The sequence below is a fragment of the Schistocerca serialis genome, chromosome 4, assembly GCF_023864345.2.
Source record: "Schistocerca serialis cubense isolate TAMUIC-IGC-003099 chromosome 4, iqSchSeri2.2, whole genome shotgun sequence".
Taxonomy (NCBI): Eukaryota; Metazoa; Arthropoda; class Insecta; order Orthoptera; family Acrididae; genus Schistocerca; species Schistocerca serialis.
In genome coordinates, this window is record NC_064641.1 from 643,995,976 (window position 1) to 644,012,763 (window position 16,788).

At 38.7% G+C, this 16,788-nt stretch overlaps 1 protein-coding gene across 3 annotated transcripts in view; it reads left to right on the top strand.

Moving 5' to 3' along the window:
- The first annotated feature begins 362 nt into the window (after positions 1-362).
- The window catches only part of LOC126475503 (GATOR complex protein WDR24), a 122,177-nt gene continuing 105,751 nt past the window's right edge, over positions 363-16,788 (top strand). Inside the window, exons 1-5 of one of the 3 annotated variants that reach the window (XM_050103411.1) lie at positions 364-533; positions 884-1,120; positions 4,826-4,908; positions 13,406-13,505; positions 13,600-13,716. In XM_050103411.1, coding sequence (XP_049959368.1) covers positions 4,873-4,908; positions 13,406-13,505; positions 13,600-13,716 — 253 coding nt within the window. In that variant the 5' untranslated portion in view covers positions 364-533; positions 884-1,120; positions 4,826-4,872. Of the gene's footprint in view, positions 534-730; positions 1,121-4,825; positions 4,909-13,405; positions 13,506-13,599; positions 13,717-16,788 lie in introns of those variants that run through there. The other 2 variants (XM_050103412.1, XM_050103410.1) reach the window with 2 other exon arrangements.

Sequence of the window (16,788 nt, forward strand, 5' to 3'; positions counted from 1 at the left end):
TATCCCATTCTTCAGTTGACACAGCAGCAACAGTGGTGACTTACTGACAATCGTTGTACCGTCGATGAGACCTGTATATATCTGCCAAGAACCCTACGATAGGTCCAGACTGTCCCAGACATTATTGACCCACAGCTTGCCTTGACACTTTTCTCTCCGTCTGCCCTAAACCGTTACCCTTTAAAAGTTTTTGTGTCATCCCAGATGGGATCAAATTAATGAGTGATCGCATGCAAACGTATGGACAATATCGTAGACCTGCAGCCTGCACTTTCCTGATATAAATACTAACCCTTTCGCAGAGGTAACAACAGAAGTTTTCAGATTATCATTATGAAAGCGCCGGCGTGAAGGAGTTCCATTTCCTCTCCCATCAGCAGTTATGCCTGTTGACAATGTCCAAGGGGTAACTGGTCGAAAACTCGTTGCCTTTTTGACCACTTGACGCGGCCAGAAAGATGAGAATATTTTATTTCGTTCCAGCATAGGATTGCCAGTGTGCTCTGTGGTTTATGATACGCGTTTAACAATATGTAAGTACACAATGTCGATTAACTCTGCTATTCTCCAATAAAAGATTGTTGCGGAAGAGTGGAACGAATTATAGACCTTTCTAACAATTTTTTATTTTATTTTGATAGCCTAATTCGATTTTCTGTAAGTCGCAGCGAAGTTTCATTCCTGACTTAGGGAAACTCGACAGTTGTTTGTTCCTTCAGATAGCGCTGCTGTTTGTTTTGATTTGGAAGCGTTCCAGGCTGCAGGGAATAGTATAAACATTACCATGAACAGTGGTGTACTGAAGCAAATATTAACGAGTGGTATTGTCATGTAATGTGTTGATGGGCTGACGATTTACTAAATAAAAAAAATTACATTACAGATGTTTAAAGCTGGTGTTATGATCATATTTACATCTCGAATGAAACACAAAAGTTATGTGACAGAATGCGGGATAAATCGAAACCGAAAACCTACGTAAGAAAGAATGAATAGTGTCTCAGCTTATTACCGAGCACCGAAGCTGCTGTGTGACTGCCTGAACAAATGTGTGAGACTTTCTTGATGCGCAAGCAGTACTTTTATCGTAGATGTGCCGAATTATAAGCCTACGTTAATGGTGAGTATAATAATAATTTTTCCGTGTTGTCGTTAAGAGAATATCAGTTTCACGCTTCGAAAGATCTGATTTTAATAGCTGCAATAACCTATGTTGGTCTGATTACTTTGCTGATAACATAGAAGTAGTGTATTATTGCAGGACAGTATTTCATCTTTACTGTACACACCGAAAAATAGTGGAATTGCCCACTATAGAGGTCAAGTGGCACATTAATTCATCGAGTGTAGAGGTCATGTAAACACATTAATTTCTTCGAGTGTAGAGGTCATGTAAACACATTAATTTCTTAATTTCCGTTTGTGCTGCAAGACAGAATGAGTACTATAACATACTTAGTGCTGCTTGCTCGGTGTAGTACATCCACATCTATACACTGCAAATCATTGTGAGTTACATGGAAGAGGGTATGCCCCATTGTACCAGTTATTAGGGTTTGTTCCCATTCCATTCATGTATGGAATGTGGGAATAATGATTGTTGAAGGCCTCTGTGCATGCTGTAATTATTCTCCTCATGGTCTCTATGTGAGCAATAGGGGATTGTAGTATATTCTTAGAGTCAGCATTTAAAGTTGGTTCATGAAAATTTGTAAAGAGGCTGTTTAGAGATAGTTTACGTCTATCTTCAAGAGTCTTCAGTTCAGTATGTTTGTGAGACTCTTCCATGTATTAAACAATCCTGTGACCATTTGTGCTGCCTTTCTCTGTATGCATTTCATATCCCCTGGTGGTCCTATCTGGTATCGGTCCCATACACTTGAGAAATATTCTAGGATGGGTCACATGAGTGCTTTGTAAGCAATCACCTTTTTAGACTGATTGCAATTCCCCAGTATTTTACCAATAAACTGAAGTCTACCACCTGCTTTACCAATGATTGAGCCTATGTGATCACTCCCTTTCATATCCCTACAGAGTGTTACACCCAGATATTTGAATGAGTTAGCTATTTACAACAGTAAATGTCTTCAAATATGGGATCCATATCTACTTCTAACACTGAGTGGTATAATGCACTTATTAAAACACTGAAAAGGTTTGTGTGGTATGTTCTCATTTAATTCCCACTGTATTGTTCTGTTTTAGGTTAATTTGGTGTCTCTAAACCGGTTCCTAACTTTCAACATACATACTCAAACAATGATACTGCAGATTTCTCCCTCCATGCTTTATGAGTCCTGGAATGTCTGTAGTGATATCACTGTTGAGATTAGAATAGATTATGTACACTGTTCATTCATTTACTCAGAGCTAGAGGATCTCCATAGATGTTGCTGATGTTAGAAAAACAAAAATACTATTCGTCTTGTGGTTCAGGGTCTCTTTTTGTCTGTATGTACTTTCAAATACATAATTATGGAAATATGGTTTTGTGAGCAAACAAATTCTTCATTAGCACTGATACATAATTTTCTGAAGTTTTACTATTGTCAGTGGGCTCATTTATTTCTCAGTATCGCATACTGATATTTGTGTGACTGTCTTTCATTTGCAATACATCTAATAGCTTGCTTTATTTTATCATTCAGACCAACATAAACAGCCACATCAATGTCATTAAGTGATACTAATGAAAGAAAAGAACCCACTGACGGTGATGAAACTTTTCCGAAACGTGTTTGCTCAAGGCAGAACCATATTTCTGTAATTATTGATTGCTTATTATTCTTTCCACAGCTGTCAGCAGAAAAGTATTGACAGATGTTCAGTAAGACCATTTAAGTTTTTGTCCGTGATTTTATTAATGACCTCAGTGCTGCCAAGCATGTGTTTTTGTTGATTTCATAATTACTGATTTAGTTGGATAAGGATGTGCAGGAAATTTGATTTTAGCATTGTAGCCTTTGGGTCGACAGAAGCGTCCGATCCAACGCGTCGGCTTTGACCCGTGACGTAAGGGTGTTGTCGTGTGTGACGTCATGACGGTGCGGAGTTTGGTTTGAGTGTGGCTGTCTCCAGTTCCGTTTTATCTTATTTTATTTACTTTTCTGATCTGTTCGTTCTATCTCGTGAGATTTTTTTTTTTTTAATGTAAAAACACGCAAATACGAAAGCGTCCGATCCCACCCGTCTGCTTTGACCCATGACGTCACAAATATGGCGGAAACAAAAACAAACACACACACTTTCCACAAGAAGCCTAATGACACTAACGGGACAAGCGCGGGAAATGGGGTGTTTTGGGTGGGGGGCAAACTAAATATAAACAAATTTAGACGCCTTGCGTAGCTACAACGTGTAAGTGAAGACAGCCATGCATGAATACCCACCCACCTCCCCAGGGGTCGTAACCCCTGCAACCCATAGAAGATAAAGATGCTTCAGTAGCTGATTAGTGTTTTTTGTCTTTTTAAAAAAAAAAAAAAATCTCACGGGATAGAACGAACAGATCAGAAAGATAAATATAATAAACTAAAACAGAAATTCGAGGAAACAGATATATAAAATAAGTAATAAGTGTTTTTGGGATTACCGAAGATTGCAGTACCATCCACCGGCTTTGATTCATGGTATCTTTAAGGTGGCGGACACTCTTATTTCAGGCTTACACAGTATGTTGAAAATAACGTAACACTTTATACACATGGACAAAAATAAAATGAAAAACATTTGATTGCAGAAGTGACATGAAACCAACAGCACGAAATGTAGGGGGCTTGTGGATGAGGACGTATAACAGTCTTAATAATGAACACATACCAAACACATCCCTCAACCAAATAGAAGCCAACGTAACTCAAACCTGAAAAAAACTTGTATCTGAAATACTTCAGTATATAGCAGAAACAGAATAAACAATACCACGAAACTGCACACAGTGCAACAAATCTGGTATTGAATACTTCACAATCCAACGTAATTACCTACAAATAACTACGCAACCCAAAAGTCATATCCCCACCCCTTCACCAACGTAACACAAGCACGTGCATCCCAGTCGTGTTCAGTATGTCACTCTCCTTTGTAGCATCCAGCGACCTACTCGTGAACTTCATTATCATGTCCATGACTAAAAAAAAATGAAATATAAAATTAAATGTCCAACCATAACATACTATGCTCATAATTTCACATAACATCGAATCTATTGCACATAATTGCCAACATGACAATAACTCACTAACAGACCACCACAGATCAAACACTTCAAATATCATTCTTACAAACAGCAATAGAAAGTCAATTGAGTCACTAATAGCACTCGCAAACAATTTAGAAACATAATCATCCCACATTAGAGAGTGCCATCACATATTCCAACACACCCTTTGCAAATGCAATCAGCTACAAATATGCCGCACCATAACTCTCTCTCTCTCTCTCTCTCTCTCTCTCTCTCTTTCTTTCTCTCTCTATGATAATGCAACCCTATAAGCTTGCACAGTGCACTTCTAAATGAATTTATATTACATTTATAACAATGCACGTATATTACATGCTGTCTAATGTCAAGTATATGTTGATTGTAAAATATAGCATCTTTACTTTAATTCCTAAAACTGAGTGATATTTGCTGTAAGAATAGTCATGGTGTGCACTGTTTTTCTCCCACTTGTAAACATGTGTTTGTCACTGAAATATTGCATAGCATTATTAATACTCATAGAGAACCTTCTTCAATTACTGCACTGTGTTCTGCTATCTTAAGACATTAATATAAAAAAGTATGTTATATTTATTTCATGTGAGTTTTCCAATTTAGGAAATGTGTGGCTTTCATTAACTGAATGATCAAAACAGAAAAGGAACATGATGGAAAAACACGAGACAGGTGGACCAGACATGGTGAGTAGCTATTAAAATAGCTGATTTTTGAGTAGGGCCTAATGATGAAAATAATTATGACAAAAAATTTATGATAAATTTTTATTTTCATAAAAGTTGTAGCTGATGTGCAGCTCCACATCTCTATCCATCTCTTCTACATGTAACTGAGAAACTCTGTAAAGAATATTTAAAAGATAAAATAGTTAGAGGAGATGTTAATCCATTGGGGGTGGGGGCCATTTTGTTAGGATGATGATTTATAAGTTACTAGGCTTACATAGATGTGAAATATTATTTTAATTTTTTGTCCACTTATGTCATTCAAATTTTTGACTTTCTTGTGTGTCATTGAGTTTTCTTTTTTTTTATCTTTGTTCAAAAAAATATCGGAATGTGATTGAAACTACTTAACGCTAAGACTTTCATGAAAACTAGTCTCGTTTCTTCATGAGTTGATAGTATTAACCGATCTTACTGGACCAAAATCCTGAACAAATATAACTATCTCAAAATATTTCTTTTTTTTAAACTAAGTAAGGTTTTCATGGAATAATAAACATTAGTGGAGTGCCTTTGAATCTCTGAGATGAGTCGGCTAGAGTGCTAGACATTCCATGGCAGGTATGCACTGTGCAGATTTGAGAGACATGCTGCCACATTACATGGCCACACCTCTCTCTTTTGTTTTTTTAACTCTGCAACGCAAATTAACACACAAAATGAAGCATTTAATCTTTTTTATAACAACAAATAAGAAATATTGTTTTTAAAATTGACTTACTCAGCACACTTACATTTACTAATGCCATAATGGAATTATTTTCTGGGGTAATTCCATACATAAATACAAAAGTTCTCTTCGGGCAGAAAAGGGCTTTGAGGATATCATCTGGTGTCCATGCTTTAATGTAATGTAGTCAATTATTTTGTAACATATCTAAAAACAAAGATGATGTAACTTACCAAACGAAAGCATTGGTATGTTGATAGACACACAAACAAACACAAACACACACACACACAAAATTCAGGCTTTCGCAACCGACGGTTGCTTCATCAGGAAAGAGGGAAGGAGAGGGAAAGACGAAAGGATGTGGGTTTTAAGGGAGAGGGTAAGGAGTCATTCCAATCCCGGGAGCGGAAAGACTTACCTTAGGGCAGGGCCGGCCAAACGCTGCACAGTGTGCAGACGTGCGGAAGTGCTGCACATGTGCGCACGTGTGCGACAGCGAGCGACAGCGACATCTGTTATTAGACATGTGTCCTAAATGAACGGCGGCGGCTCCACTTCCCTGTTTGTGGTACAAGCAAGAGCGCAACATACCCAGTCTCGTTTACCCCTGGTATGGTAACCGTAACCTTAACAGAGAAGTACTGAGAAATTGCAGGTACTGTGAAAAAGCAAAGGATGGGAGATCTACGTTTTCAGTCGTTTAAAAATGACTGGGAACTGCAATTCTTTTTTGTAGCTGTTGGTGAAAACTCACAATGTTTGCTGTGCCGCCGAATAATAGGTGGCCAGCACAAGTTTTCAATTGTAAGACACTACAATACATATCACAGAGACGAGTGTAGTGTACTCAACAGTGAAGAACAGCAACCAATATTAAGTGTCCTTAAGAAAGTGGGTGAGACACATCAACTCGGTTATCATTTCTCATGACCAGTGATAAACGTGTTTGGATTTATCCCTTTCGTAATTAAAAATTATTGTTTACTAACTGTGCATTATTGCCTCATTCTGCTCCATGTTACATTATTATCAGGAAAGTTGGTCATTAAATCGATTGTTCCGATGTATACTTACATTTAGGGTTTTTCTTTAATGTGTGAAGGGCTACGCTCAGCTGAAGTCGATAAAGCATAACATTCATCTAATTGTCGGTTATTATGCAGATTTCAGACGTAACTGATGAAAGATATAGCAATAAAGGTATTGAAATAACAGGTGATCATCGAGAGGTCTGCGGTTATCATTCTGTTCAGAGGTCAGTGAGACAGAACTTATGTGGGTGTAACTGAGGGCACCAAGAATTAGTTATAGGAAATCATGAATAAGGTTCGTTGGAAGTCGCCAAGTTCTCTCTTTCTTAAATACTCGATCAAAAACATTACGCGTATTTACGTGCCATCAGTCAAGCTGCCTTAATAAAAACCCACGGTTGTTAACTGTATTACTTGTCTTACTGGGCTAAACTGTTAACATAAAAGTAGACATCTCAATGAGTTGACTGTGACAGTATTTCAAATGTTTAATAAGCGAAATAACTTCCCATGGTTGGCTTGCAAGCTGTGGAAAGAGCACTAGAATGCGCCTGTACAGAGTATCTGAGCAAGTGGATAAAGCGACATCTGTGTGTAGAAACATGCACTACATGAACGCTGACCACTGCGGCGTGGACGCTGTGACCTGGAAGTTGCACATGTGCAGGAGCACCGCACGCGTGCAGAATTTCTGGCCGGCCCTGCCTTAGGGGGAAAAAAGGACAGGTATACACTCGCGCGCACACACACATATCCATCCGCACATATACAGACACAAGCAGACATATGTAAAGGCGAAGAATTTGGGCCAAATTTGTAACAAATATAGGCGTACTAACAATGGCTTCACAATACGTATACTCTCATATGAAATTTGTTGTGAAGAATCAGGTGCAATTTGGAAATAATAGTAACATACGTGAAAATAACACTACAAACAAAAATAGCCTCCACTATGCACAACTTAACCTTACTCTTGAGCAAAAGACAGGAAAGTAAGCAACCATAAAAACATTTGACCATCTCTCTAATGATTAAATCTGCTGGCAGATTATGAAAGTTTTAAAAACAATTTTATATCAAGAAAAACACCTAGTTACATAAAAAACAGAATGTAGCATATTGTCAGTGAGAAATTATAAACCTACTGGCACATTCCACGGCATAGTGCGTTGCAAACATAATCCATGGGATATGCCCAAAACTAAACCAAACTAACTCACAGTGCATTATGGATCCATGAGGGATAAATGAAAGTAGGCCTGCTCTACATTATGTTTTCTGTGAACTGCTGATGGAACAAATAAATGTTGGTGTGTTGACTTGAGATAATAGCTGGAAATGAGGTGACTGCAAAGAGCTGAAGATGGACATGAAATTTTATTTAAAAAGGCTATAATCCTCATTCAGTTCATTTCTTTTTTGTTTTGTTTTATAAAGCAAAAGAAAAAGTTCAAATGCTTCAAAATGCTGACGGGGATTATGAGGGTGCTTACAGAGTGTGGTTGTAAAATTCGCAGTTGAAGGAAAAGTGAGTGTGATGGTGAAGAGTGATGTCTATACCTTCATTTCTGAGAATTGGCGACTCAGTTGTGGTTCTTTTCTGTCAATATGAGCTCTGCTTTCAGTGTCATCTTCTTCTTCTTCTTCTTCTCCTTCTTCTTCTTCATCATCATCATCATCAGTGACCTGTTGATATCATCAAGCCATCACTTCTTCCACTGGTTCTTTAATGTCCCCCTATCCTCCAGTAAACCATATTATTCCTACATGTGTTGTTGGGATTCGGCATTGCTATGTGGCCAGTCCTGTGCCATTACAACAACATAATTCTCTCGAGGATGCCTATTACCAGTGTTGTTCTTCTGATGGCAATGATCTTGGTCTTGTTTCTTAGGCTGATGCCATGCTTCTGCTTGTGAAAGTTTATGTTGGGCTGACCACACACTAAGCTCGAAGTACATTTTTGCAACACGTGTCACGAGTGGTCAGAACATATAGTGGCAGAACAGCTGATTTGTAAAGCCAAAATCATAATGTTCTTTTTAATGTTTTGTAGTATGAATGAAATACCTTCAGACTTCAAGAAGAATATAATAATTCCAATCCCAAAGAAAGCAGGTGTTGATAGATGTGAAAATTACCGAACTATCAGTTTAATAAGTCACAGCTGCAAAATACTAACGCGAATTCTTTACAAACGAATGGAAAAACCGGTAGAAGCCAACCTCGGCAAAGATCAGTTTGGATTCCGCAGAAATATTGGAACACGTGAGGCAATACTGACCCTACGACTTATCTTAGAAAATAGATTAAGGAAAGGCAAACCTACATTTCTAGCATTTGTAGACTTAGAGAAAGCTTTTGACAATGTTGACTGGAATACTCTCTTTCAAATTCTAAAGGTGGCAGGGGTAAAATACAGGGAGCGAAAGGCTATTTACAATTTGTACAGAAACCAGATGGCAGTTATAAGAGTCGAGGGACATGAAAGAGAAGCAGTGGTTGGGAAGGGAGTGAGACAGGGTTGTAGCCTATCCCCGATGTTATTCAATCTGTATATTGAGCAAGCAGTAAAGGAAACAAAAGAAAAATTCGGAGTAGGTATTAAAGTCCATGGAGAAGAAATAAAAATGTTGAGGTTCGCCGATGACATTGTAATTCGTTCAGAGACAGCAAAGGACTTGGAAGAGCAGTTGAACGGAATGGGCAGTGTCTTGAAAGGAGGGTATAAGATGAACATCAACAAAAGCAAAATGAGGATAATGGAATGTAGTCGAATTAAGTCGGATGATGCTGAGGGAATTAGATTAGGAAATGAGACACTTAAAGTAGTAAAGGAGTTTTGCTATTTGGGGAGCAAAATAACTGATGATGGTCGAAGTAGAAGAGAAATTTGTTAACATCAAGTATAGATTTAAGTGTTAGGAAGTCGTTTGTGAAAGTATTTGTATGGAGTGTAGCAATGTATGGAAGTGAAACATGGACAATAAATAGTTTGGACAAGAAGAGAATAGAAGCTTTTGAAATGTGGTGCTACAGAAGAATGCTGAAGATTAGATGGGTAGATCACATAACTAATGATGAGGTATTGAATAGAACTGGGGAGAAGAGGAGTTTGTGGCACAACTTGACAAGAAGAAGGGACTGGTTGGTAGGACATGTTCTGAGGCATCAAGGGATCACAAATTTAGCATTGGAGGGCAGCATGGAGGGTAAAAATCGTAGAGGGAGACCAAGAGATGAGTACACTAAGCAGATTCAGAAGGATGTAGGTTGCAGTAAGGACTGGGAGATGAAGAAGCTTGCACAGGATAGAGTAGCATGGAGAGCTGCATCAAACCAGTCTCAGGACTGAAGACAACAACAACAAACAACAACAACAACAACAGTATGAATGAATCCTTCAATTGTAATTGAAATGGTTGCTTTATATGCCACTGATTTCAGTGGCACAGTGCACTGTCTTCAGATCTCTCTGTTATAAACCTGGTAATTGTATGGATATATGGCTTTTAATACCAAAAACAGGAGGGAAGGAATTAATCTTTGTGGGCATCGATCTGATTGTGCCCCTCTCAAGATGTATTATGGCATTTACCTGGTTCTCTGTATAGTTACCCAATTTATCATTGGGGAACTGAACACGGTGCATGTTAGTACCAAAATTGTTAGCAAATACAGGAAGATAATTAAATACAGATTTATTTTTTGACGGATTCATTCATATTCCAAAAAAAACTTAGTAACATCGGGCAACCCTTGGTCTATCTGAAGATGGATGTATGAAGCTAACAATGTTTTTGTCTTGACCATGGAAGAAGTATTAGGTACTTAACATAATAGGAACCTTAAATACTATAATAAGTGTGTTGAAACAGATTTTTCACTTGCTTGGACAAATATGCACAGAAACATAATAAATTATTTAACACTGAGTTTTCATATTCTGCTTTTCGCTGCATTTTGGCTTTGCTGTTATTGGTATATAACAGCAAATAATGGAAAATGAAACTACCAGCTTCCAAGCTAACACAGATCTCTGGCTATGCTATGCATCAGTCTGTCACAAAAACCCAAGATTTGACTTTTAGACTTGTTGACTTCTTCAACACATAGCCAAATTGTCACCTTCAAACCAAAACTAGACCTTCGGCTGTGCTACAGCTCAGTCTGACACCACAACCTTTGTACACAGGGTGACATTTAATGAACTATATGAAATAAAATCATCGTAACTTCTGAATGGTTTGCATTAGGACATTCAAACTGCATGATTGGCCACAGAGCATGATGGGAATTAGTATGCACTGTATGGTTTGGTTTAGTGATGAAGCCCACTTTCATTTGGATAGGTTCATCAGTAAGCAAAATCGGCACATTTGGGGGACTGAGAATCGACATTTCGCGATGGAGAAGTCTCTTCACACTCAACGGGTGACTGTGTGGTGTGCAGTGTTCAGTCACAGAATAATTAGTGTGATATTCCTTGATGGCAAGGTGACTACTGAACAGTACATGAAGGTTTTGGAAGATGATTTCATCCCCACTATCCAAAGTGAGTCGGATTTTGACAAGATATGGTGCACGCAAGACGGAGCTTGACCCCATCGAAGCAGGAGAGTGCTTGATGTCCTGGAGGAGCACTTTGGGGACCACATTGTGGCTCTGGGGTACCCAGAAGCCACTGGCATGGGCCTTGACTGGCTGCCATATTCTCCAGATCTGAACGCATGGGACTCTTCTTCTTCTCCTCTTTTTTTCTACATTAAAGGCAAGGTCTACAGCAGTATGCCCAAAACCGTTGCCGAGTTGAAAACAGCCATTCAGGAGGTCCATTAGCCATTCAGGAGGTCATCAACAACATCAATGTTCTGACACTTCAGTGTGTCATGCAGAATTTCACTATTCGTCTGTGCCACATCATCACCAATGATGGCAGGCATATTTGAACATGTCATTACCTAAATCCGAATGTCTGTAGTGATGTTTACATGTTGAATGAAGTGTAAGTACACCATATTTTGTAACTAATTTATGTTTCTTTCCTCGTGTAGTTCAATAATTGTCACCCTGTATAATATTCACATCCATTGGCTTCACCAACTCGGTAACTGTTCCCTTCAGGCTTAACCTAGTCCTTGAACCTTGTTATACTCTATAGATCAGTCTGTTACCACAATGTAGATTTTCCTTTGAGTGATGAAAATGTTTCTAACCTTCTGAATGACATTGCACTGATGCAGTAGTTCCTCTATCCCTGTATGGAAACATGCAAACTTTTTACTTTATGTACTTTTACTACATTACGTCTCATGTTTTAGGACAACTCATTGAATTCACAGATAATGTTCTTACTTCAGAAAAGAGCATACAGAATGATCTGTAGTGTCAGTTTGCAAACTTGAGCTGGCAATTGTTCATGTATCGCGGAATTCTAACTGTGCCATTTTTGTACATATATTCCCTTATGAGATTTCTGCTTAATAATAGATACTCGTTGAAAAAGAACTGGCAGTTCACAGTTTAATCATTGTATAGAAAGGTAATAAAGTGATAATTTTCAAAGCTAACTTGAAGGCTTTCCTTGTGGCATACTCCTTTTAGTCTGTGAAAGAGTTTCTTGCATTAGTTTAGAGCCTTGTACTATAACAAATTATTTACTAAATATACTATTGTAAATATTTTTGAATTTTTATGGTTTTCTTATTCTGTTTTCAAACTTTCTTATCAGCTTTCTGTGAATTAATGGCCAAGTAACTGTGGCTTACATTGTTCCATAGAACCTAATGAAATACTTAAGTAGTTCTTATTTCTCATTAGTTTTAAATAGACATAATGTCACAAACAAATCCAGGGTGGTTCTGGGACTAGCCATCTCCCGTTCCAGTCCATGTATTTGTACACATCTTCCACAGATAGGAAGAAAAAAAACTTTGGAGATACCATATCCCCCTAACAAATATTTTTGGCCACCGAGATCCTTTTGGTTATAAGGGGTTTATCAACTCTGATCATTATCACTGCTCGTTAATAAAAATGATCCAAGAACCTCTCCAATTTCTGATTGGCTCGCATTGTGACTGTAGCAAACCCTTTTAAGACATTCAATAAATGCCGATTGTATGTTGATGATTACATACTATGGTCTTTTCAAAGTGAGCTTTAATGGACTGGGATGGTCAAAAGTTGAAAAACCTTTGCAAAATACTGCTTATTCTAAGGGGTTGCAGAAGTCTAATTGTTGAGTGAGTCAGTTGCTTGTAAATGAAGTTGTAAGTTTGTACATATGTGCTAGAAGCTTACAGATCTTCTCTGTCACCCTTATTGAGCAATAGTAGGCTACACATATTTACTGGTCCCTCCACTACAGTGTAGAAACTTTGTGGTTATTAACTAAGGTCACTTTAATAACTCTTACTACTGATGATGGCAGCTCTGTAAAACATAGAAAATACAGTTTTCCTCATCTAAATCAAGAAAAATAACTCATAAAAACAGCTTTTTAATACACATTTCAAGTGTTAGTTACTGAGTGAGTGGCACATTGATAAGGCATTTGCTGTATTTGTTTGTGTGGGTAACATTTAATTTTTTACAATACCATCGGGGGGGAATGCTCTACTGAGTACATTTCTAGTGTCATAACATTTCTGTTGAGTGAACTTTCAATGATCACTGCTATTCCGATATCAGGGAAACTAATTCTTTAGTTTCCTCTTGTATTAAAATATGCTTATCCTTTTTACAGAAGATGTCGTCTCGTACGATGTTTATCAGCCAGGAGGCACCTGCAAATGCCCTTGCGCTCAATAAAGACAATACTCAAGTTGTAATTGCTGGAAGAAATGGTATGTGCTTTTATCTAATGTATGTTTTTTATGCTACTCATATTGGAACATAAGGTGAAGATAATTATTTACTCTTTCTTCTTTTTAATTTCAGTTTTCAAGATATTCACCATAAAGGAAGAAGAATTTGAAGAGACATGCAATTTACGAGTTGGCAAGAATCTTAACCTAAATTTCTCGTGTAATGATGTTGCATGGAATGCAGCTGAAGGTAAACTTTTAATTCCAGTTCTGCTCTCCTCGTGCCCCCCCCCCTCCCCCCTCCCCTCCCTCCCCCCCCCCCCCCCCACACACACACACACAAAACGAGAGAGAGAGAGAGAGAGAGAATAGAATAGAATAGAATAGGAAATCAGCACTGTTCACCAATATGAAACTGTTTGAGATAACAAATAAAACATGCAGCCTACCATATTATGCATATATGTCTATCAGTGTTGATGAAGTATTATTATATGGCCCACCCACTGTTTAAAAGAACTCTCATTATTGTATTTTAGACTGCTGCTGTTTAAATGTATGTTTGCTACACAGGAAGAAAAATATTTTTAACATTACAAAATTGTTGAGTCTTTTATTGCCGCTTATAGACATATTGCCTGTTGACTTCTTGGGTTCTTTGTTATCAGTTGATTAATGATTTTCCTGACATCAGTATGAGTGACTTGCATTATCAAAGGTTCATCCTCTGTTGCTGGTGCCAGACGGGAATCGAGCTCATAGCCAGAGATTAACTGTATAAGTCTTGGCGATGTCTGAGGGTTTTTCTGTGGTCATTATGGCTGTGCTGCTCTGATTCCTACCTGCAGTGGTCATTAGCTGCAGCACAGGAATCCAGGATCTCTTTATTTTGAGGGTTTGTTATTTCTTGTTTATGCGATTGTCGTGTTTGTGGATTTCTATTGGTTTCCTGAACAAGAGGATGTGTTAGTTCTTCTCCAAAGTGAGAACCTCTGTCTCTGTGATTTTTATTGCATTGTCTATCTCGTGCAGCATGTGCTCCAATAAAGACAATATCTCCACATGTCCCAACCTGCAATGCCATTTATCTTCAGTGGTCTTGGTGTTGGTGGATTGCCCATTCATCCCAACATAGACATAAACTAAGCTGGGAGGAACTGGCCATGCGAGAGCACACGCTGTGTGAGACTAATCATGTAATAAAATTCTCCAATACATAGGTTCTTGTTGTTGCATTACAGATGGTGTCCCATGACACCTAGGAATTTAGGGGCACAGTGTTCCAATTATGATCCCAAAGGTCTGCTGTTGATGGCACAGCCAACCTACAAAGTGATGACACACTACATCAGTGTGTATGGAGATGTTTGTAACTGTGGAGCATACCTTCACCAACGGACAGCCACCGGGACATTAATTTTATGCTTCAATCAAGTCACCGTGCAGGTTTGAGCCAGTGATTGTAATCAGACGGCCATTGTGCTACTAGGCCCTCCAACATCCGCTGGAGAGCTGTCATTATCATCATTCCGGTGTTTGGGACACTGCACAATGCTACACCACCTCCGATCTGCTGCCTAGCACTGCAGATGAATCCAGTCAGTACCAGCCGAATGATAGGTGCCGTGACTGCTAGCCACTGTCTCAGCACCCAGTGCATCAGCTCCACCAGGCAACCAGTGTTGCTCAGTGGCACGTGTCGTCTTCAGGTGCTTCTGCAACCACTACACCGACACGAAGACAGTGTGGATCGACGCCAGACTGCACCCACCGAGTAAGTGTGTGCATCTGTATCTGATACAGCTTGATAAATTACAAAGACTTTCCTTGAGTGCAGTCACTCATGCTGTTGCTGTCTTCACCTCCAATGGATTTCTGTATTCCCAACGAGCATGTCGAACCAACAACATCAAGGTGGCAGAGCAGAATGCCATCCTGATAACAAGAAGAATGTCTCCACCACCCACCATAAATGTCATATCATAGTTATACCAGAAATAGATTTGGTTGTAGTACCAAGGAAGGGTCCAAGTGATGAATCTATCAAATGAGTTGTTTGCTCATAGTGTAAACTGCCAGCTCATGTGGCTCCATGACAGAGTGGCATGACATAGTGTGTTGGATTGCTGGCCTGCTTGAAAGAGAGCACTACAGCAGGCAATGTAGGGAAAGTGTGTGGTGAAGATGCAGCAGGGAAACTTAGATGAGCGTAAATAACACTGGTCAACACTCATTTTCTTGCCAAGGATATTTGAGTGGCTTTAGGATGGGTTAGTGGTGCTGAGGACGAATATAGCAACCATTTATGCAGTTTGGCTCTAGTTTTTGAGATAATGCATGATTTATTCAAAAAATTAGAAGAAATTGCTAATACTGAACTCGAGCGCTACAAACTACAATGAAAAAAGAAAATAATCTTTATAAATAGCTTCTATGAAAACCTGATAGGCATTTGTCCACGTATAAAACATAATTGAAAAGTTTCTGTATAAGTATATCATTTTCCGTCCATGACGAACCGCTTCCTGCACGCTTTCCTTTTATAGGTCTCTTCAGAACAGTCACGTTGCAGATTCCAGCAATAATCTGCCATCATATGCCTGTCCCATCTTCCTTTATATCTTTCCTCTATTCCTTTCATATCTTGATGGAACCGCTCTCCTTGTTCCTCACTGAAATCACCTAGATTACGAGGAAATCGATCCAAGTGGCCGTGAAGGAAGTGCAATTTTATGCTCATGTTAGCTCCTAAGTTTTGAAAGTTAGTGAGCATGTTTTTGACCAGTTCCTCGTAATTGGGAGCTTTATGATTGCCCAAAAAACATTTTACAACAGCGACAAAACTGTTCCAGGCCGATGCTTCAGTGACAGTCATGACACTTGTAAAATTGGTATCGTTGATGAGCCTGCGAATTTGAGGACCATCAAATATTCCTGCCTTAAGTTTTTCACTACTGAGTCCAGGGGACGTATTGCAGATGTATGTGAAGCAATTACCATTTCTGTCTAAAGCTTTGGTGAATTGCTTCATTAGTCCTAACTTAATATGTAATGGTGGAAGAACAATCTTGTCCCTACTAACCAGAGGTTCATTAATGATGTTTGCTTCACCAACAGCCATATGTTCCCTTGGAGGCCATGTTTTCTGCTTCCAATGTTCGTGCTTTGCCCTACTATCCCACATGCAGATAAAACATGGGTGCTTTGTGTATCCACTTTGTTGTCCAAGCAAGAAGTTCACCATTTTCAAATCAACACAAATCAACCACTGGTGCTGCATATACTGAATTTTCTGCAGAACCATCTTGATGTTAGCATATGC